General features: G+C 39.4%; 2 protein-coding genes and 2 pseudogenes across 8 annotated transcripts in view; 3 read left to right on the forward strand and 1 right to left on the reverse strand.

The window, feature by feature from the left end:
- Positions 1–23,343, forward strand: part of LOC100346985 (guanylate-binding protein 7) — a 178,907-nt gene that overhangs the window by 137,709 nt on the left and 17,855 nt on the right. For 5 of the 6 annotated variants that reach the window (XM_070078095.1, XM_070078099.1, XM_070078094.1 and 2 more), the window contains 3 exons: positions 15,234–15,336; positions 15,645–15,838; positions 16,687–18,034. In XM_070078095.1, coding sequence (XP_069934196.1) covers positions 15,234–15,336; positions 15,645–15,838; positions 16,687–16,896 — 507 coding nt within the window. In that variant the 3' untranslated portion in view covers positions 16,897–18,034. Of the gene's footprint in view, positions 1–15,233; positions 15,337–15,644; positions 15,839–16,686; positions 18,035–23,343 lie in introns of those variants that run through there. The other variant, XM_070078100.1, reaches the window with a different exon arrangement.
- LOC100347754 (guanylate-binding protein 3) overlaps positions 1–23,343 on the reverse strand; it is a 216,319-nt gene that overhangs the window by 69,924 nt on the left and 123,052 nt on the right. The window lies entirely within an intron of this gene.
- Positions 2,502–3,354, forward strand: LOC138850615 (pleckstrin homology domain-containing family B member 2 pseudogene; annotated as a pseudogene).
- Positions 21,765–22,588, forward strand: LOC138850616 (pleckstrin homology domain-containing family B member 2 pseudogene; annotated as a pseudogene).

A 23,343-nucleotide genomic window follows, 5' to 3' on the forward strand; every position in this document is an offset into this window, starting at 1 on the left:
CTATTTTGTTCCATTGGTCTACATATCTGTTTTTGTGCCAGTACCATAATGTTTTGATTATAACTGCCCTGTAGTATGTCTTGAAATTTATTGTTGTGATGCCTCTTGCTTTGTTTTTGTTGTATAAGATTGCTTTAGCTATTCAGGATATCTTATGATTCCATATGAATTTTAGCATCATTTTTTTGGAGATCTTTGTAGATTGTCCTTGGTATTTTGATTAAATTCTCATTGACCCTATAAATGGCTTTTGGTAGTATCAACATTTTTTGATGTTCTTTCTTTCAATCCATAAACACAGATGGTTTTTCTGTTTTTTGGAGCTTTCTTTTATTTCTTCCTTTAACATTTTGTAATTTTCATTATAGAGATTTTTTTATATCTTTGGTTAAATTTATTCAAAGGTATTTGATAACTTTTTAGCTATTGTGAATGGGACTAATCTTAAAAGTTCTTTAACTGCCATAGTATTGTCTGTGTATACAAAGGCTGTTGATTTTTGTGTGTTGATTTTATATCTTGCCACTTTACCAAACCCTTTTATTGATCTGACAGTCTCAGTGGAGTCTTTTGGATCCCCTATATATATAAAATCTAGTCATTTCCAAATATGGAAGATTTTATTTGCCCCTTGCAAATTTGTATTTTTTTTTCTTGCTTAATGGCTCTGGCTTAAACTTCCAGGACTATATTAATAGCAATGGTGAGAGTGGCCATCCTTGTCTGGTTCTGGATATTATGGGAAATGCTTCCAACTTTTCCCCATTCAGTAGGATGCTGGCTGTGGTTTTGTTAAAAATTGCCTTGACTGTGTTGAAGAATGTTCCTTCTATACCCAATTTACTTAAGGTTTTCATCATAAAGGATGTTGTATTTTATCAAATGTTTTCTGTGCATCTGTTGATCTAACCATCTGGTTTCTGTTCTTCAGTCTGCTAATGTGATGTATCACATTTATTGATTTGCGAATGTTGAACCATACCAGAGTTAAACTACACTTGGTTTGGGTGAATGATCTTTCTGATGTGTTGTTGGATTTGATTAGTTAATATTTTGTTGAGGATTTTTGCATCCATGTTCATCAAGGATATTAGTCTATAGTTCTCTTTCTCTGTTGTATGTTTTTCAGGTTTAGAAATTAAGGTAATACAGGCTTCATAGAATGAGTTTGGGAGGAGCCCCTCCCTTTCAATTGTTTTTAATATCTTGAGAAGAATTGGAATTAATTCTTCTTTATATGTCTGGTAGAATTTAGCTGTGAAGACATCTGGTCTTGGTCTTTTCTTTGTTGGGAGGGTCTCTATTAATGATTCAGTCTTTGGCTTGGTTGTGGGTATGTTTAGGCTTTCTATGCATTAATGACTCAATTTTAGAAGATTGCATGTGTCTAGGAATCTATCCATTTTTTCTAGGTTTCACAATTTGTTGGCATACAGCTCTTTGTAGTAATTCCTGATGAATCTTTTTATTTCTTTGGTATCTGTTGTTACATTTCCTTTTTCATCTCTTTTCATCTCTTATTTTATTGAATTGGGTCTTCTCTGTATTTTTTTTGTTAGTTGGGCCAATGGTGTGTCAATTTCAATTATTTTTCAAAAAGCAAGCTCTTCATTAGAATGATCTTTTGTATTGAATTTTGGTATCATATTGTTTATTTCTTCTCTAGATGATTATTTCTTTTATCCTACTAATTTGGGGTTTTGTTGTTTTTCTAGGACCTTGAGCAGCATTCACAGCTCATTTATTTGGTATCATTTCAATTTCTTGATGTATGCAACAATTGCTATAAACTTCCCTCTTAAATTTTCTTTTGTTGTATCTTATAAGTTTTGATATAACGTATTGTTGTCTTCATTTGGTTCCAGAAATTTTTTGATTTCTCTTTTGATTTCTTCCATGACCCACTGTTCATTCAGGAACATGTTGTTTAGTCTCCATGTGTTCTCAAATGGTCTAGAGATTCTTGAGCTGTTGATTTCCAGCTTCATTCCATTGTGGTCAGAGAAGATGCAAAGTATGATTTCAATTTTTTTTAATTTGCTGAGACTTGCATTATGGCCTAGCATATGTTCTATTCTATAGAAAGATCTATGCACTGATGAGAAGGATGTATATTTTTCTTTTTCTTTTTTTTAACTTTTATTTAATGAATATAAATTTCCAAAGTACAGCTTTTGGATTACAATGGCTTTACCCCCCCATAACTTCCCTCCCACCTGCAACTCTCCCCTCTCCCGCTTCCTCTCCCATTCCATTCAATCAAGTTTCATTTTCAATTATCATTATATACAGAAGATCAATTTAGTATATATTAAGTAAAGATTTCAACAGTTTGCACCCACACAGAAACACAAAGTGTAAAATACTATTTGAGTACTAGTTATAGCATAAATTCACAAGGTACAGCACATTAAGGGCAGAGATCCTACATGAGGAGTAAGTGCACAGTGACTCCTGTTGTCGACTTAACAAATTGACACTCTTGTTTATGGCATTAGTAATCACCCTAGGCTCTTGTCATGAGTTGCCAAAGCTATGGAGGCCTTTTGAGTTCCCTGACTTTGATCTTCTATAGACAGCCGTGGTCTGGGCTCTGCAGTGTTAACTTTTCCCAGTGATGAGATGACATTTGTGAAGAGTGGACGGCTGCTGTGACAGAGAACCATTTGAAAGCATTGGAAGAAGAATTGGTTTGACCTGTGGTCAGATGGCCACCTGATCTATTACGATGACGAGACTGGGCTGAGTGTTGAGGATAAGGTCCACATGCCAGCGGATGGCATCAAAATCTGTATGAAACAGCAATGTCGGGACATCCAGCCTCCAGATGGGAATGCAAGACTGCCTGCTGCAGATCATTTGCCGAGATGGAAAAACAATGTCATCGTGCAGAAAGCTCAGATGATTGGTTGGCCTGGAAATTTACACTGCAGGATTCTAGGACAAACACAGCTTACGTGGGCTCCTCAATCCTGTCTGAAGAGAGAGCTGTGGCTTCCTCCTGACCTCCCTACACATCCTATGCTGTGGCAATCCCTGAGTAGGCTTATGGCTCCAGTACCTATAGGGGCACTTACCCAGTAGGAACTCAAGTTGTCTATGCTGCGAATGGGCAGGCATACGCTGTGTGTACCCGTATGCTAGACATTACAGAGGGCAGCCCACCAACCAAGTCCTCATTCGTGAGTGGGATCGAGACAACGACAGTGATCTGGTGCTGGGCATGCCCTAGGGTCCCTGTTCTAGGTCTTCTAGAGCCCTCGAGCCTTCAGACCTTGGTGTGCATAGCTTCTGTTAACCCTGTGTACAATAATACAATTTGCAGGGATTTTTCTGTTTCTGACAGATTTTTAAAATAATGGCATTAATAGTCCTTTTGAAAGTAGCAACCTGATAATTCTAACTAATCCACATAAATATCAGAGAGAAGGAGGGTTTGCAGCACATGTAGGAGGGCCAGCCTGTGCATTGGTGGGGTGCTGTGGCTGTCCACGGAGTGCTGGGATGCCCAATGGCCAGGAGAGACTCCTGTCATAGATAGGAGGAGGGGTCTGGCCAAGTGAGAGGCCTGCTCCAATTTCCGCCCTGCCCTGCCCTGCCGGGCCAGGCCTTGTGTTTTTGCTCCTGAGCTACGGGTGGTAAAGGAAGTGTGAGACATTGTATTTTGAGCTCCCCAGTGTGTGAAGCCTTGGCAAGCCCACCATCATCCTCCCTCTCTGTCAAATACTCATTTTCCAGTACCATGGAACATGTGCTTCAGCCACTCTTGTCATGAGTTGCCAGGGCTATGCAGGCCTTTTGAGTTCGCTGACGCTGATCTTATATAGACAAGGTCATAGTCAAAGTGGAAGTTCTCTCCTCCCTTCAGAGAAAGGTACCTCCTTCTTTGATGACCTGTTCTTTCCACTGGGATCTCACTTGCAGAGATCTTTCATATGGGGGTTTTTTTTTTCCAGAGTGTCTTGGCTTTCCATGCCTGAAATACTCTCATGGGCTTTTTTGCCAGATCCGAATGACTTAAGGGCTGATTCTGAGGCCAGAGTGCTGTTTAGGATATCCGCCATTGTATGAGTCTGCTGTGTATCCTGCTTCCCATGTTGGATCGTTCTCTCCTTTTTAATTCTATCAGTTAGTATTAGCAGACACAAGTCTTGCTTATGTGATCCCTTTGGCTCTTAGTCCTATGATTATGATGAATTGTGAACAGATATTGATCACTCGGACTAGTGAGATGGCATTGGTACATGCCACCTTGATATACATTTTTCAACTGTGGGGTGAAAATATCTGTAGATTTCAGTTAGGTCCATTTGGTCCATTTACATTCAAGATGACTATTAATAGGTAATGACTTGGCCTTGCAATTTTTCCATAAATATTCCTATTGTTTACTTTGGATTTCCTTTGTACTTTTATTGTCAGATTTCCTGCCTTCAAATTCTTCCATAATAATGACCATGTTTCTGTGTTTTTCTGTGTAGCACATCCTTAAACATCTTTTGACAGGCTTAATGAGTGGTTACACATTCTTTCGATTTCTGTTTGTTATGGAAGATCTTTATTTCATCTTAATTCATAAATGAAAGCTTTGCAGAGTACAGTATTCTGTGTTGACAGTTTTTTCTCTTAAAACTTGGGACTACATCTTGCCATTCTCCTCTAGCCTGTACGGTTTCTGGTGAGAAGTCAGCTGTGAGTCTAATTGGAGATCCTCTAAAAGGAATCTGGTGTTTCTCTCATGCACATTTTAGAACTTTTTCTCTGTTTTACTGTGGAAAGTTTGACAACAATAGGTTGTCGTGAAGATCTTTCTGGTCATATCTATTAGAAGTTCTTTGTGCTTCATATACTTGGATGTTTCTTTCTATCTCCAAATTCGGAAATTTTCTGTAAGTATTTCACTAAATAGGCTTTCTAGGCAATTCTCTCCTTCCATGACTTCAGAAACTCATAAGGCCTCTTTGTTGGGTTGTTTGATAGTCTAACATAAATGTCCAACACTAGTTTTTGAGTTTTCTAATTTTTTTTGGTCTGAAAGATTGCCAAAGATTTGTCTTGTAGCTCAGATATTCTTTTTTCTGTCTCACCAAGTCTGTTGTTATGGCTATCCACCGCATTTCTTTTTTATTTGATCTGTTGAATTCTTTATTTCTAATCTTTCATTGTTATTTCTCTTTAAAGTCACAATTTCATAGCGAAATTTTTCATTCTTGTCATGCAGGGTCTTAGTCCACCCAAACGAGGATGGACTGGGTCTGAAGAAAGGTAAGTGCACCGCTCACCCATTCCCCAGCCCCCCAATTCCAGGGACAGTCAGACGCAGCGGGGAGTCAAGTTGAGTAAGCAAGAACTCATTTATTGCACGCGTAGCAAAACCTTTTAAAGCACAAACCTGCAGAGTCACTGGGGCAGGGCATAAGGACCAACCAATTACTTAAAAGGTCATTTTATGGGGCGATTTTTTACAGGACCAGCCATATGTCTGTACATTTATCATCAGTTGTCACCTCCCCTGGTGCTGCGCAGCCAATCAGCTTTGGTGGTAAACAACTTTGGGTACCGCCCACCTTATTTGGGCACCATCTTTGAATTGCCTCATGTGCCTAATTTCCCTGCAGGTGCCATCTTTGAATTGCCCCGTGTGCCTAATTTCCCCAAAATGGCATGTATGGTTTTCTTTAGTTTATTGATTTGCTTCTGATTGCTTTTTCTTTTATTTAATGAATGTAAATTTCATAGGTACAACTTTTGGAATATAATGCTTCATCCCCCCAAACCCACCCTTCCACTCCCACTCCCATCCCACCTCCTACTCCCTCTCCCATCCCATTCTTCATTAAGATTTATTTTTACTTCTCTATATATACAGAAGACCACTCTATACTAAGTAAAGATTTCAATGGTTGGCACCCCCCCCACACACACACACAACATATAAAGTATTGTTTGAGAACAAGCTTTGCAGTTAATTCTCATAGTACAATTCATTAAGTACAGAGATTCTACATTGGGAGTAAGTGCACAGTGACTTCTACTGTTAATTTAACAACTGACACTCTTATATATGACATCAGTGATCACCCAAGGGTCTTGACATGAGCTGCTAAGGCTGTGAAAGCCATTTGTGACACAAACGCTGTCATTATTTAGCCAAGGCCATAAGCAAATTGGAAGTTATCTCTTTCCTTCAGAGAAAAGTACATCCTTCTTTGATGGCCCCTTCTTTTCACTGGGGTCTCACTCACAGAGATCCTTCATGTAGGATATTTTTTTCCATGGTGTTTTGGCTTTCCATGCCTGAAATGCTCTTGTGGGCTTTTCAGCCAGATCCAAAAGCCTTAAGGACTGATTCTGAGGTCAGAGTTCTGCTTAAAGTGATTGTCATTCTGAGTCTGCTGTGTGGACGGCTTCCCATATTGGATATTCCCTCCTTTTTAATTCTATCTACTATTATTACCATGCACTTCATGCTATTTATATGATCTGTTTAACACTTAATCCTATTTATATGTTCACTTTAACAGTTAATATGATCACTTTAACAATTAGGATGGCATTTTTAGCACCAATTTTGATATTTAGATTCCCATGATAAGTTTTTAAACTGTACTCTTAGAATTAAGTCACTAGGATTTTATGCAGAAAAATAGAGCTTTACAGTTAAAAACTTCCTGCTCCCTCTCTTGTTCCCCCTCTTATTTTTATTGAGATCTATTTTCAATTGACTTTATATACATATGATTAACTCTATGTTAAGCGAAGAGTTCAACAGACAGTATGTAGAAGAGAAAAACTAAAAAACTGTTACTTGACAGTAAATACAAGGACTGGTCAAGTCATTGCTTCTCAAAGTGTCAATTTCACTTCAACAGCTTTCATTTTAGGTGCCCTGTTGGTTCTCACAGATCAGGGAGAACATATAGTATTTGTCCCTTTAGGACTGGCTTATTTCAGTAAGTATGAAATTTTCCAGCTTGATCCATTTTGTTGGAAATGGCTGGATTTCATTTTTTTTTTACCACTGTGTAGTATTCCATGGTGTGCATATCCCATAATTATTTATCCAGTCTTCTGTTGATGGGCATTTAGGTTGATTCCATGTCTTAGCTATTGTGAATTGAACTGCAATAAACATGGAGGTGCAGATAGCTTTTTCTCTAGGGTAAATTTATAAGAGTGGGATGGCTGGGTCGTATGGTAGGTCTATATTCAGATTTTTGATGTATCTCCATATTGTCTTAAATAGTGACTTTACCAGTTTGCCTTCTCACCAACAGTGGATTATGGTACCTTTTTCCCTACATCCTCTCCAGCATTTGTTGTTTGTTGATTTCTGTATGAAAGTCATTCTAGGGGCTGGCACTGTGGCGCAGTGGGTTAAAGCCCCAGCCAGCAATGCTGGCATCCCATATTGGCACTGGTTCATGTCCTGGCTTCTCCTGCTCTGATCCAGCTCTCTCCTATGGCCTGGAAAAGCAGTAGAAGATGGCCCAAGTCTTTGGGTCTCTATACCCGTGTGTGGAACCCAGAGGTGGCTCCTGGCTCCTGGCTCCTGGCTTCGGATTAGCTCAGCTCTGGCCGTTGCAGCCATTTGGGGAGTGAACCAATGGAATGGAAGACCTCTCTCTCTCTGTGTGACTCTACCTCTCTCTCTGTAACTCTGTTTTTCCAATAATAAAAATAAATCTTAAAAAAAAGAAAGTCATTCTAACTGGAGTGAGGTGAAACCTCATTGTGATTTTGATTTGCATTTCCCTGAAAACTAGCGATCCTGAACATTTTTTCATGTATCTTTTGGCCATTTTGGATTTCTTCATTTGAAAAATGTCTGTTTAAGTCCTTTTCCCATCTCTAAACTGGGCTGTTTGTTTTGTTGTTGTGAAGGTTCTTGATCTCTTTGTAGATTCCGGTTATTAGTCCTTTATCAGCTGCATAGTTTACAAATAATTTCTCCCATTCTGTTGGTTGCCTCTTCACTTTCCTGACTTTTCATTTGCAGTACAGAAGCTTCTCAATATGAAGCAATCCCTGTCATTAATTTTTTTCTTTTCCTGTTTCTGGGGTCTTTTCTAAGAATTTGTGCCCTGTGCCAGTGTCTTGTAGGGTTTCCTCCAAGTTCTCAATTAATCTGATGGTATCAGGTCATAGATTTAGATCTTTAATCCATGTTGAGTGTATTTTTATGTAAGGGATAAGGTAGGGGTCTTGCTTTATACTTCTGCATATGGAAATCCAGTTTCCCCAGCACCATTTGTTGAAGAGACTGTCCTTCTCGAGGGATGGTTTTTAGCTCCTTGATCAAATATAAGTTGGTTGCAGACGCTTGGATTGATTTCTGGTGTTTATTCTGTTCCATTGGTCTATCTATTTTTGTACCAGTACCAGGCTGTTTTGTTTATAACTGCCTTACAGTATGACTTGAAATCTGGTATTGTGATGCCTCCAGCTTTGCTTTTGTTGTATAAGATTGCTTTAGCTATTTGAGGTTTCCTGTGCCTCCATTTGAAACTCAGCATCATTTTTTCTAGATCTGAGAAAGAATGTCTTTGGTATTTTGATTGGTATGACACTGAATCTGAAAATTGTCTTCAAAAGAATGGATATTCTGATGACATTGACTCTTCCGATCCATGAACATGGAGGACTTTTCCATTTTTTTGTATCTTCTTCTATTTCTTTCTTTAATTTAATGGTTTATCATTCTCATCGAAGAGATCTTTGCCATTTTTGGCTAAATTTATTCCAAGACATTTGAATTTTTTTGTAGCTATTCTGGATGGGATTGATCTCAGAAGTTTTTCTCACCTGTGGCATTGTCTGTATATACAAAGGCTGTTCATTTCTGTGTATTGATTTTGTTTCCTGCTACTTTACCAAACTCTTCTTTTGAGTTCCAGTACCCTCTTAGTGGAGTTCTTTGGATCCCCTAAAAAAGAATCATGTCATCTGCAAATAGGGATAGTTTGAATTCTCCTTCCAATTTGTAACCCTTTGATTCCTTTTTCTTGACTAATGGCTCTGGCTAAAACTTCCAGGACTATATTGAATAGCAATGGTGAGAGTGGCCATCCCTGATCTCAGTGGGAATGCTTCCAACTTCTCCCCATTCAATAGGATGCTGGCTGTGGGTTTGTCATAAATAACCTTGATTGTGTTGAGGAATGTTCCTTCTATACCCAATTTGCTTAGAGTTTTCATCATGAAATGGTGTTGTATTTTATCAAATGCTTTTCCATGCATCTATTGAGATAATCATACGATTTTTCTTCTGTAGTTTGTTAATGTGATGTATCACATTGATTGATTTGAGAATGTTGAATCATCCCTACATACCAGGGATAAATCCCAATTAGTCTGGGTGGAAGATCTTTCTGATGTGTTGTTAGATTTGATTCACTAGAATTTTGTTGAGGATTTTTGTATCTGTTCATCAGGGAAATTGGTCTGTAATTCTCTTTTTCTGTTGGCATCTCTTCCAGGTTTAGGAATTAATGTGATGCTGGCTTAATGGAGAGAATTTGGGAGGATTCCCTTGCTTTTAATTGTTTTGAATAGCTTGAGAAGAATTGGAGTTAGTTCTTTAAATGTCTGGGAGAATTCAGCTGTGAAGCCATCCGGTCCTGGGCTTTACTTTGTTGGGAGGGCCTTTATTACTGATTCAATTTCTGTCTTGGTTATGGGTCTGTTTAGGTTTTCTATGTCTTAATGGTTCAATTTAGGTAGGTTGTATGTGTCCAAGAATCCATCTCTTTCTTCTAGGCTTCCCAGTTTGTTGGCACACAACTCTTTGTAGTAATTCCTGATGAGTCTCTTTATTATTTCTGTGGTGTCTGTTGTTACATTTCCTTTTTTATCTCTAATTTTATTGATTTGGGTCTTCTCTCTCCTTTTCTGTTAGTTGGGCCAAAGGTGTACCAGTTTTGTTTATTTTTTCAAAAAACCAGCTCTTCGTTTTGCTTGTCTTTTTATTATTTAATTCAGTTTTATTGATTTCTTCTCTAATATTAATTATTTATTTTATCCTATTAGTTTGGGTTTGGTTTGCTGTTGTTTTTCTAGATCCTTGAGATGCAGTGATAGCTCATTTATTTGCTGCCTTTACAATTTCTTGATGTGGGCACCTATTGCTATAAACTTTCCTCTTAACACTGCTTTTGCTGTATGCCATATGTTTTGATATGTTGTGTTGTCATCTTCATTTGTTTCCAGAAAACTTTTTCTCTTTTGATGTCTTCTATGACCCACTGTTCATTCAGAAACATGCTGTCCATTCTCCATATGTTTGCATATGATGTAGAGATTCTTGAGTTGTTGAAATCCAGCTTCATTGCATTGTAGTCTGAGAAGATGCATGGTATGACTTCAATTTTTTTGAATTTGCTAAGACTTGCTTTAAGGCCTAGCATATGATCAATCCTAGAGAAAGTCCCACGTACTGAAGAGAAAAAATGTGTACTCTGTGGCTGTAGAGTGGAAGGCTCTGTAAATATCTGATAGGCCTATGTGGTCTATTGTGTCAATTAACTCTGTTGTTTCCTTGTTGATTTTCTGCCTGGTTAATCTGTCCATTGCTGAATGTGGGGTATTGAAGTCCCCCATTAGTGTTGTATTTGAGTTTATATCTCCCTTTGAATCCCTTACCAATTCTTTTAAATAGACATGTACCATGCAATTAGGTGCATATACATTTATAATAGTCTCACCTTCTTCTTGAATTGATCTTTTAATCATTATACAGTGTCATTCTTTGACTCTTTTAATAGTTTTTGTGTTAAAGTCTACTTTGTCTGATATTAGGATGGCCACACCAGCTCTTTTTTGGTTTCTGTTACATGAATTATCTTTTTCCATCCTTCCACTTTCATTCTGCGTACATTTTTGTTGGTAAGATGTGTTTCTTGTAGGCAGCAAATAGATGGGTTTGGGGTTTTAAACCATTCAGCCAGTCTGTGTCTTTTAACTGGGGAGTTGAGACCATTTGCATTCAGTGTTGTTATTGTTAAGTATCAAATTTCCCCTGTGATGTTTCCGTAAATAGCCCTATTTATGTATTTTGGATTTCATTTGTACTTTTACTGGGTCATTTTTTGCATTTTTCTTCGTTTGTAACAATGTTCCTGTTTCTGTGTTTCTGTGTGTAGCACATCCTTGAGTATCTTTTGTAGCGCTGGGTGATTAGTTACAAATTCTTTCAATTTTGACTTGTTAAGGAAGATCCTTATTTTCCCTTCATTCATAAATGAGAATTTTGTAGGGTACAGTATTCTGGGTTGAATTTTTCTCTCTTAGGACTTAGAATATGTGTCAACATTGTCTCCTTGCCTGCAGGGTTTGCAACGAGAAGTCCAGAGTGAATCCAATTGGATTTTCTCTAAATGTGATTTGTCTTTCTCTTGTGCATATTTTAAGATGTGTTCTTTGTACTTCACTGAGGTGAACTTTGCTACAATGTGTCATGGTGAAGTTCTTGTCTGGTCATTTCTGTTGGGAGTTCTGTGTATTTCTTATACTTGGATGTTACTTTCTTTCACCAGATTGGGAAATTTCTGTTATTATTTCACAAAGAAGGCCTTCTAATCCTTTCTCTTTCCACACCTTCCAGAATTTCCAGGATTCATAAGTTGGGTTGTTTGATAGAATCTTTTTTAAAAAGATTTATTTATTTATTTGAAAGTGAGAGTTACAAAAAGAGAAGGGGGGGCACATAGAGAGAGAGAGAGAAAGAAAGAGGTATTCCATCCATTGGTTCACTCCCCAATTTGCTTCAATGGCCGGAGCTGAACTGATCTGATGCCAGGAGCCAGGAGCTTCTTCCTAGTCTCCCACATGGTTGCAGGGGCCCAAGGCCTTAGACATAGCAGAAGGATGGATTGGAAGTTGAACAGCCAGGTCTTGAACTGGCACCATATGGGATGCTAGCACTGCAGGCAGTGGCTTTACTGGCTATGCCACAGCACCAACCCCTTGATAGAATCTTGTAAATCTCTACTGTGATTTTTAATTTTCTGAGTTCTTCTTCCTAGATTTGGTCTGACTATATTATTTCTGGAAATTTGTCTTCTAGTTCTGATATTCTTTCTTCTGTCTCATCTATTCTATTATTAAGACTTTCCATTATATTTTTCATTTGATCTATTGAATCCTTCATTTCTAGAATTTCATTCTGTCTTCTTTTTAATATCTCAATTTTGGGGGAATGCTTTTCATTAGATCATGAATTTTCTTCTGATTGCTTCTAAGTAATTGGCCTATTAATTTTCTGAATTCCTTTTCTGGCATATCTCCAATCTCTTCTTCTTTAGATTCCATTATTGAAGAATTGTATTCTTTTGGAGAATTCATAATGTATTCCTTGTTCTTATTCAGGATTTTTCCTTTGTGTTTTGGCATTTCTGGTTGATTTTGTCTTTAATTTGTGACTTTGTTCCTGTGGTGCAATTTCCCTCCGCTGTGAGCTGCTACGTATTTGTGTGTCACAAGTGGAAGCACACAGCCCCACCTTCTGGAACCTTGTTTACTGCTAGATCATGATGGAAGTGCACCAGAGCTTTGGTGCACTAAGCCCCACCTACTGGGGCTGGGCTTGCATCTCACTGGTGCATGAGATGAACTCAGGTTTTCGATGTTTAGGACTACTCCTTGTTGTACAGCTTGTGTGATGGGAAGAAAACTAATCTGAAATGTTGTGATCTTTGTTCCCAGTTTGGGGGTTTTGTGAGGTGGCCCCCACAATTAATGGGCATGTGCATGGGAGGCAAATATGGCAGCCCCTGCTTACACTTGAAAATGTAAACAATCATTGTGGCTTCTTCCTGCTGGTTGTAGGTCCAATTGAGGCGAGGAGGGAGACATAGATGGACGGGGGTATGCCCGACTTCTCTGCTTCTTCCCCTATAATTTCTCCTTCTTCCCACCTGGCACTTCAACTCCAGTTCACCAAGCTTCCCTGCCCATTGCTATCCGAAGCTCCATTGACTTGTGACCTCTCACTTGGTTCACTGGGGAAGGAGGGAGTGACACCAGTCTCCTCATTTGGCATCTCTGCTGTGCCTAGCCACTTCCCCTTCCTCTTTACTCCCTTAGCATGGACCTACCCAGTCTCTGATGGACTCCTGGGCTTTTCTGTGTGAACTTGTCTTGATTCTATCACCAGCTTCTATCTTCTCTGCTCATTAACTATTTTGCCCCAGGTGCTATACTGCCACCTTAATTCCTCCTCTCATTGCTTTTGAGTAATCCTATGATTAATATTTTTAATTCCATTCTTGGCATTTCATTACTCTCTTCATCTTCACAGTCTGATATTGAAATGTTGTGTTCCTTTGGGTGTGGGGGTTCATGGTATCTTCCTGATTCTTACTTCTTGATTTTCTGCATTTATTTTTAGGCATTTGTGGAGTTACTTGTTTTTTTTTTTCTTTTCCTCTGATGGCTGTTATCTTTGAGCTATGCCTCTGTGCCTTAGTGACACATCTGCACTTTCAGTGAATACCACAAGGTGTGTGGTACATGTGGCCAAGGAACTTTGGTTAGTGCTCCAAGGTAGGGCGAGTATCAGGGTAACACCCAAGATGGTCATGGTAGATCTCCTCTTGTTAACAGAAGGGAGGAATGGTCACCTCTGTTGGTATGATACCCCCTTACCTCCTCTCCTCCAAGGTGATCAATGCCTTGGTGTTAGCCTCCAGTGTGTTCAACACTCATCTGTGCCACCATATGAACCACATAGATGACCTGCGCAGTCTTCACTGTGAACACAGTTCCCTCTACAATGACTCATCTGAGGCAACAAAGCAGCTCTGAGCATGTGGAGCCATACCCAGTGATTACTCAGATCCCCAGCTATGCCCTGCACCCTCTTATGTAACCACCAAAGCTCCATGGTCTCAGTACTTAAGGCTCCCACAGCCACTGAGTGCAGAGAATTCACTCTGCCCTGCCAGCCTGACCAGTCAACAGAGAAGCAGATGTTACCTGAGCCAGCTCTTCCTAGACATCTTGATCCTCAGAGGCTGGAGGCATCTCAGTCCTACATGAGTGGCCAGCTCCTGTCACTCCTCCCAGCCAGTCTCAAACTCAGTAGAGACTGTGGATTTTTCCCTCCACTGGAACCTCTGGATCACGTGCATATGCAACAAACACTGGCTGAATATTGCTCATTCCCCACTACTGCCAAAGGTACTACCAGCCAATTGCTGTGCATGTGCACAAAGGCTTCTTTAGCTGCCACCCAAACCCAAAATGGTGCCTACACTTTCTCCCCTAGGCAATGGGTGCTATCTTGGAGAGGTTGGAGTGAAATAAATATGGCCCCCTCTACTTCCACTGGCTCCCTGGGTTATTGCTAGCCCACAGGGCTCCTGTCTGGACTCATGGCATACTCTCTCTCTGACTATGTCACCATGGGTTGCTGCAGTCTGTTCTCACCTCTTTCTCCAAGCTTCTGCCCAGTTGAGCTCTTGGTTACTGCAGTCACATGTTGTTTGGATGTTCGTGCTGTGTGTCCACACCTTCCACAGGTCCACAGCATTCATCTTCTAGCATTTCCAGTATGATTTTCTCTCCATTTTCTCCCTGAGAGTGCACTTCCTATGGTTTTGTGTTTGTTTGTTTGTTTTTGTATATTGTTATGTGTTTTGCTTTTCACTATTTATCCTTAGTCTAGCATAGTATGTCATTTCTTAAAGCACCATCTTGGAATCCCACCAGAGCAGCCTTTAGTTGGGGACTAGTCTGTTAATTATCTTAATAGTAAGAACTATAGAGTGCACTCACATATACGTTGAAGCAGCATGTTATACACTTTAAACATACACAATTGTGATTTGCCAGGTATATTTCAAAGAAACTAGGGAGAATAAAAGAGCTTCTTGAAGGGGGAGGTAAGTGCTACATGTTAACATATCCAATGATGTTATCCTTGTTAAAGGGTAGAACAACATCCAAGCGTAAGAAAAACAGCATGCCAATATTGCAGGCAAACAGGGTACTCTGCCTCTGATGGGGGATAGAGGTGGTGGTGGGCAGCATCCCTGGTTGAGGAGACTGCACTGCTAGAAAGGAGGCTGATCCACAGGGTGCCTATGCTTCACCAAAAACCTTGGAGTTTCTGCTGTACCTAAGAAGGATGCAGAAATTACAAGTCCAAATTATACTTTTATCAACAATAATTTCCACATCAGAAGACTAGATTTTTTCTCCCTGAAGTACTTTTCCTGCTTGCTGGTTTCCAGGCAACTGAGGTGCTCCAGACCTTCCTGCAGTCTCAGGCAGCAACAGAGAACTCCATCCTGCAGGCAGACAAGGCTCTCACTGATGCAGAGGAGGCCCTAGCAGGTACGGGGCCGGGCTCAGCTCACAGGAGGGTGGGAAGGTTCATGCGAAGCCCGCCTATTTATTGAAGAAGAAGTTTTTCCTGGAGCAAGAGACTTCTCCAGACTACTGAGCACATGGTCTGCTAAACCTGAAAATAACAAGGGCAGTTGGGCTGCACATCCAGCCAATCAGTGCCTTTCTGGCACATTCTGAAACATCCTCTTGCTGTTTAGGGGAAGATCTTCCCCTCCCACTTGCAGCATTGCTGTTAAAGCTGCCTGCTCTTGAACTCAACAGTTTTTCTTCCCTTGTTAATGTTTGTGAAACAGCTGAGGAGGCCAAGAGGGAGGCCGCTGAGAAGGAACGGGAAGTGCTAAGACAGAGGGAGCAGGAGATGCAGCAAAAGATGGAGGCTCAAGAGAGAAGCTTCCAGGAGAACATCGCTCAACTGAAGGAGAAGATGGAGCGGGAAAGGGAGGACCTCCTCAGAGAGCAGGAGAGGATGCTGGAGCACAAGCTGAAGGTGAGTCTGGGGGCTGGGCGGTGCCCCGGGGGACAGTGTTCTGGATCCTGGGAAGGGCAGGACCCAATGTCAAGCACAGGTGTCATCCCAGAGGGAACCTAAAAGACAATTGTCCCACTGCAACCTCAAATACACCTGGGTCCCCCTGAAGCATGGAAATCTAGGAGTCTCCAGCCACTTATGGAGTGTTGGACTTTGGAGACACAAATGACATTCTCCTGGGTTTGGGGCTGCAGTTGTTGCTCCAACTGTGAAATGGTCTCACTAAGCCCCTATTCAATGGGACCTTAGCTACTGGTGCTTGAGATTTCTGGAACAACTCTCAAAGAGACTGAAATAGGTTTATCTGGTCTGATAATATCAAATTTGACCTGATAGAAAATCGAGAACTCTGAATCTGGTGCATTGTTTCCAGATCTGTCTGATCATCCTTTATGACTAAAGTAACATACACATCCTTTGTCCCAGCGTGGGGTTTGATAAGCACTGTCCTGTGTGGTGTCAGCACTTCTCACGAGTTGCTGGATGAGCTCAGCTGTGCCACCTCATGGAAATGAGAGCCAATTAGAATTTAATCCACATTCTTTCCCAATGAGCTTTCTTTGTCCCTATACAAAACTCCCCACTTTTCCCTGGGGAAATGATGCTAAGGAAAACTCACAAAAGTTAAATCATGGATTTTCTCCTATTCAAGACAAAACTTCTGGCTATATTGGAGGACAAATTCCTAAAAAAACCTTCTAAAATGGTAGACAAATAGACATATGTGCTTAAATACTGACATAGTTAAATGTAAAACTCTTATGCTTAATGAAAAAGGTTTTGAAAGTGGACTTTTCATTTCATAGGCTCAAAAAGACATGCTTACAGAAGTATTTAAAAAGGATGCTGCTAAGGTAAATAAAAAGATCAAGCGGCTAACAGAAGAGATTGAAGTAATTAAAAATCAAGGACAAGTGTTGTTTTCAGTACTTCCTTCTTTCCTGGGTAGTACATTTGGTTCTGTATTGACTAAGCTGTCACCAGAAGTTATTTCAAGCCTGTTAAGAAAGTTATAGGCTGAGATTTCTTGGGCAGGAAAATATAAAATGGGCTTTCTTTTTTCATTTTAATAGCATAACAGCGTTGCTCATTGTAAAAAATATGTATGTCATGGAAGTTTCATTAAAAATTTTAAAAAATAAATATAATTATTAAAGGATAACAGGACCTTGTATCCTAAAAAGAAAAACTGAATTTTTATTGAATTATTATGACAAATTGGGCTGTTAATTGGAATATAATGAAATTGTTCATAAAAACAATTTGAATGAAAGCTAAAATTCACGGCAAGATAAAGAAAAAATGTGTAATTTGTGCTACAGATGGAGATATTTAAGTTGTGATGAGTCCTTGAATATCAATGAGTTTAGAACAGCAACCACATTTTTTAAATAGCCAAAATAAAAAAATGCTTAATGTTACTGATAATAAAAGATATGCAAAGTAAAATTATGTGGTTCCTTTTTCAGTTGCATAAAGGGCAAGGAAAAAGAGCTTTAATAGCACACTGAGAAACCAAGGCATTTGGGAAATTGAGAGTTGCTCATATTTGCTAGTGTGAGTGTCAACTCTTACAGTTATGTATGAAAAATTAAAATGTAGGTGACTTTTTATACACCAATTGTACCTTTTGTAATTTCTTTCATAGACTTGTATACCCAAGTTGAAATGGTGTGTATGTACTATTCTGTTCATTGCAGGATCATTGTAATGCCAAGGCTTGACAGCTCTTTAATGTAAATAAGAAATATTGAATGTAACTTCAGAGGGTACTCTATAATCAGTAAAATGAAAGGGGGACAAAGCTAAAATTAAAAGAAAAAAGAGGACAGACACTTGGTCTGGAGTTAAGACACCATGTGGACATCCCAATGCTGTGTTGTAGTGACTGGGATTGAGTCCCTTTTCTGCCCCTGATTCCAGCTTCATGCTGCTGTGCACCCTGGTAACAGGTGAGGGCTCACATTATGGGGCCTCATCATTCAAGAGAGTACTGATCAACTGCCTGGCAAGTGCTTGCCAATGATCGCAGGTATTTGGGGAGAGAATCAGAAGGTGAATGGTGTTTCCTTCTCTCTCTGCTTTCAAATAAATAAATGAATTTTTTTTTTAAATTTGAAATAAGAATAAAAATAAAATGAAAGTTGAATGGAATTTAGTCTGGAGTATAAAGTTATTATCTCTTTGCAGGGCTTCCAATTTTTCTCCCTCTGGCTTGCCTCTTCACAGACGCTTCCAGGAGCCTCTTTAGGTCACTGCCTTTTATTCTGTCACCTATCAGATTCTCCTCCTCAGGCATTTCTCTGGAGGGTGCCCATCTGCTCTGATGGATGTCCTCTCCCATTAAACCTAACGTAATGGTGAACAATCTCCAGTGCACTTCTTGTCCCTGGCACCTTGGTCCCTAGTCCACAGTCACCCATGGGACCTGTCTTGCAGCTGCCTGAAATTTTTGCTTCAGAGGCAGTCCTAAGAAGCAGAATGTCGACTAAGCATCATTGTCCTAAGGGGTTTTTTGGGTAAATAGAAAATAAGACTAAAATTCAACTTAAATCTAAAAAGATGTCTTTTGTAAATAACAATCTCACGTACAAAAATTGGTTTCAGCTGCAGTGAGACATTAGGTTTAAGATCACTGCCTACAAATTTTGCATTTTATCTTGCTAAGCCTGTTTTATAACTTGGTTTAACAGCAGTGGATAATCAGCTCTTGTCAGCCCCCTAAAGTGGATTTTGTAGTCCATGGTTTACGTCACTGATTTCTACCTGGAGTTTGATGAAAAGGAGTAGAATTCTAAATGAATGTAATTTTTGCCTTAATTTGGATAGAGGTATGATATCATATCAGCATGTTAAGTCATCTAGGTATAATTGATAAATGTAAATTGGGTAAATGTAAATGAGATAAATGTGTCTAAATGTAAACTTTAGTACTCTTAGCAACTCATCTTCTGCGGAAAAACTATTTGGGTTTGTTAACAAATATGCTTTTATAAACTGTCTGAAAAATAGTTCAACATTGCTTGAAAGTAACTAAGGTTGAAATTTAGTGTGTTATCTTATTTATAAAATGTTGTCTTAATTTGGAGATCTTTAAAGGGTTATTTCAAAATGTAAATCAAGGAAGTAAGCAGATGGAAAGGGGTCGCAAATAAAATGTGTTCCTGGTACGGAAAGTTAAGAAGGAAAGAAACTTTTTTCTTTTAAGACAATTTTTAGAGTACCTAAGGACATGGTATAAAGTGAGGTAAGAATTACTTTATCCTGATTGCTCATTTACTCTAGATTGGAATGGAAAAGATAGAAAGGTTTATGTAAGTTACAGAAGATGTCAGGGAATTACAGAAGGTTATGAAGAAAGAAATTTTTGGATACAAAAGCTATTAATCTACTTTTCTTTGACATAGAGTTGGAATTTGATCCAATGCTAAAACAATCTATTCATTTAGGATAGATTTCTCTGTTTGCTGGCATACAACTCTTTGTAGTAATTTCTGATGATTCTTTTTATTTCTGCAGTGCCTGTGGTTACATTTCCTTTTTCATCTCTGATTTTATTGATTTGGGTCTTTTCTCTCCTTTTTTTAGTTAGTTGGGCCAATGGGGTGTCAATTTTGTTTATTTTTTCAAAAAATCAGCTTTTCGTTTGGCTGATCTTTTGTAATTCTTTTTGGATTCAGTCCTGTTGATTTCTTCTCTGATTTTAATTACTTCTCTTCTCCTACTAGTTTTGGGTCTGGTTTGCTGCAGATTTTCTAGATCTTTGAAATGAATCAAAAGCTCATTTATTTGGTGCCTTTCCAATTACTTGATGTAGGCACCTATTGCTATAAACTTTCCTCTCAACACTGCTTTTTCTATATCCCATAAGTTTTGATGTGTTGCATTGTTATCCTCATTTACTTCCAGAAAACTTTTGATTTCTCTTTTGATTTCTTCTATGACCCAGTGTTCATTCAGGAACATGTTGTTTAGTCTCCATGTGTTTGCATATGCTCTAGGGATTCCTGAGTTGCTAACTTCCAGCTTCATTCCGCTGTGGTCTGAGAAGCTGCATGGTATGATTCTAATTCTTTTAAATTTGCTAAGACTTGCTTTATGGCCTAGTATGTGGTCAATCCTGGAGTAGGTTCCATGTACTGCTGTGAAGAAAGTAAATTCTTGAAGTGTGGGATTGAAAGTTCTGTAGATATGTGTTAGATCAATTTGTTCTATAGTATCGATTAAATCTGCTGTCTCCTTGTTGATCTTCTGTCCAGTTGATCTGTCTATTTCTGAGAGTGGAGTATTGAATTTCCCCAGTATTATTGTATTGGAGTCTAAGTCTCCCTTTAGGTCCTTTAACATATCTTTTAAATAAACTGGTGCCCTGTAATTAGGTGCATATACATTTATAATAGTTACATCTTCCTGTTGAATTGTTCCCTTAATCATTATATGGTGCTCCTCTTTGTCTCTCTTAACAGTTTTTGTGTTAAAGTTTATTTTGTCTGGTATTAAGATGGCTACATCAGCTCTTTTTTGGTATCTGTTGGCATGGAATATCTTTTTCCAACCTTTCACTTGCAGTCTGCATGCATCTTTGTTGGAAAGATGTGTTTCTTGTAAGCAGCAAATAGATGGGTTTTGTTCCTTTATGCATTCAGCCAATCTGTGTCTTTTAACTGGAGAGTTGAGGCCATCAATTGTAACAACTTTTCAATGCTGTTTTTATTCATTTTGGTCTTCTCCCTTTTCTTTGGTTAATTGGGACAATGGTTAATCTATTTGTTTATTATTCAATGAAGCAGCTCTTGATTTCACTGATCTTTGTGTATCATATTTAAGTTGTAGTGGTTTTAGTTCTCCCATAATTTTTATTTCTTATTTCCTCCTATTAGATTTGGGATTGGTTTGGTCTTGTTTCTCCATGTCCTAGGAATACATTGTTAGACCATTTATTTTTTGATTCGTTTCCAATTTTTTGATGTAGACACTAATTGCTATAACTTTTCCTCTTAACACTGATTTTATGTATTTCCTAAGTTATTTTATGTTATGTTGTAATTTTCAATCATTTTTATGAAATTTTTTGTTTTCTCTTTTGATTTCTTCTATGACCCACATGAAGGAATTAGCAAGTTATGTCCCAAGTGACTAGGCCCCTGTCACCGATGTGTGTAGCCTTGTTTGAGTTCCTAACATTCAGCTCCAGCTTGGTACCAGCACTGTTGTAGGTTTTTGAGAAGCAAACTAATACAGGGGCCTTTCCCTCTCCCCTTTCTTATTCTCTTTATCTCACTGTGTCTTCTTTCTGAAATAAATTTATGAAGGATTTAAAAAATATTAGATGGTGATAATAATTCTCCCATAGAAAATGAATAAACTGTTGATTTCTTTGGAGCATTGCCCTTATAATCTTTTCATAAAGTTTTAAAGATTCCCTATTTTTCCACCCAATCCTCATGACAAATTGCTTGTTTATTCTTGCTTACATTTTGGCTGAATTCATGTTGCTCCTCCTGGAGCCCTTTGTAAACTCATGTCACATCCATCTTAGTGCCTCAACTTAGATGCTGCTCAGACATGCTACATGTTAAAATGAGTTCATTTTTGTGCAAAAATTTGAGTTCTTTCAACCTTTTTTTCCACAGTACACAGTTTTAATGAACTTTTTCCAATTCTGTCACACACATCCTATTGCTAGAAACATAGCCTTCCCCACATAAGTTTTTTTCAGTGTGGAATAGGGCATGTTGACTAACAGATCCAAACATATAGTGGTTTTCTATCAAATTAAGAATCCTAAAGTTAGCAAACTTCAATTTATGTTCAATAACTAATGTTTAATGTTTCATCAATTTGTCAATGACCCAGATATTGAATGCATATTCATCATTTGATTAAACATTAGAAGAAAATGCTATGAGTGAGTTACCAAATAGGTTTTGGACAGTTTACTAGTCTGGACCCCGAGCAGCATCCGAGCAGCATCCTTGCCCTACAGCCGTGGTCTGGGCTCTGCAGTCTTAGCTTTCCCAGTGACGAGATGACGTTTGTGAAGAGTGGACGGCTGCTGTGACAGAGAACCATTTGAAAGCATTGGAAGAAGAATTGGTTTGACCTATTACGATGACCAGACTGGGCAGAGTGTTGAGGATAAGGTCCACATGCCAGCGGATGGCATCAAAATCTGTATGGGACACGAACGTCGGGACATCCAGCCTCCAGACGGGAATGCAAGACTGCCTGCTGCAGATCATTTGCCGAGATGGAAACACGATGTCATTGCGCGGAAAGCTCAGATGATTGGTTGGCCTGGAAATTTACACTGCAGGATTCTAGGACAAACACAGCTGTGGGCTCCCCAATCTTGTCTGACGAGACAGCTGTGGCTTCCTCTCCACTTCCCTACACATCCTATGCTGCGGCAATTCTTGAGCAGGCTCCGCTCCCTATAGCAGCACCTGCCCGGTAGGAACTCAAGTTGTGTATGCTGCGAACGGGCAGGCATACGCTGTGCCCTACCAGTACCCGTATGCTGGATGTTACAAACAGCAACCCGCCAACCAAGTCATCATTCGTGAGTGGGATTGAGACAACGACAGTGATCTGGTGCTGGGCATGCCCTAGGGTCCCTGTGCTAGGTCTTATAGAGCATTCGAGCCTCGAGACCTTGGTGTGCATAGCTTCTGATAACCCTCTGTGCAATAAAATGATTTGCAAGTCCATGGTTTCCCGTCCCACCTAATTTGGGCAGTTTATTTTCACAGAGGCTGTCAGCAAAGTCGGAGCTGGCCGCCCCACACTCCACATAGTTCTGTTTTCCCTAAAATCCACTCCAGTTGGAACAGTTACCTACACACGTTCTTGCTTACTGCTCAGCCAGCTCCATCTCTGAGGCAGACTTGAATAGGTTTCTACATGAAAGCAGATGCCAGGCACACCTTGTGGTCGCCACAGCTCTGTTTCTCTAGCCAATCCTGGAGACTTGTTGACAAGGGAGCATGTTTCCAGCTGACAGCAAGTCAAATGCATGTACCTGTCATAAGGTGTTCCGTGTTTCCCATGCTGCTTTGACCTGTAACATTGACCTTACATTCTGTGTCATAAGAATGGCTTTATTCAGATTCTAATCATTAAAGCTGTATATTTTACTTCCAAAGTATTAAAAACAGTTTTTAATGTTGCAAAAAAGTTTATTAGTCAGTTCTTCATTACTGTAACTAAAACACCTGAAAGGAACCACTCAGACAGGTACACAGAGGGGCACGGTGTGCTCACAGAAGAGCCTTTAGAACAGAGGCTTTGAGCCTGGCACGGTGACGTAGTAGGTAAAGCTACTGCCTGCAGTGCCAGCATCCCATGTGGGTGCTGGTCTGAGTCCCGGCAACTCCACTTCCGATCCAGCTCTCTGCTGTGGCCTGGGAAAGCAGTAGAAGATGGCCCAAGTCCATGGGCCCCTGTACTAACATGGGAGACGC

This window comes from Oryctolagus cuniculus, chromosome 7, assembly GCF_964237555.1.
Source record: "Oryctolagus cuniculus chromosome 7, mOryCun1.1, whole genome shotgun sequence".
Taxonomy (NCBI): Eukaryota; Metazoa; Chordata; class Mammalia; order Lagomorpha; family Leporidae; genus Oryctolagus; species Oryctolagus cuniculus.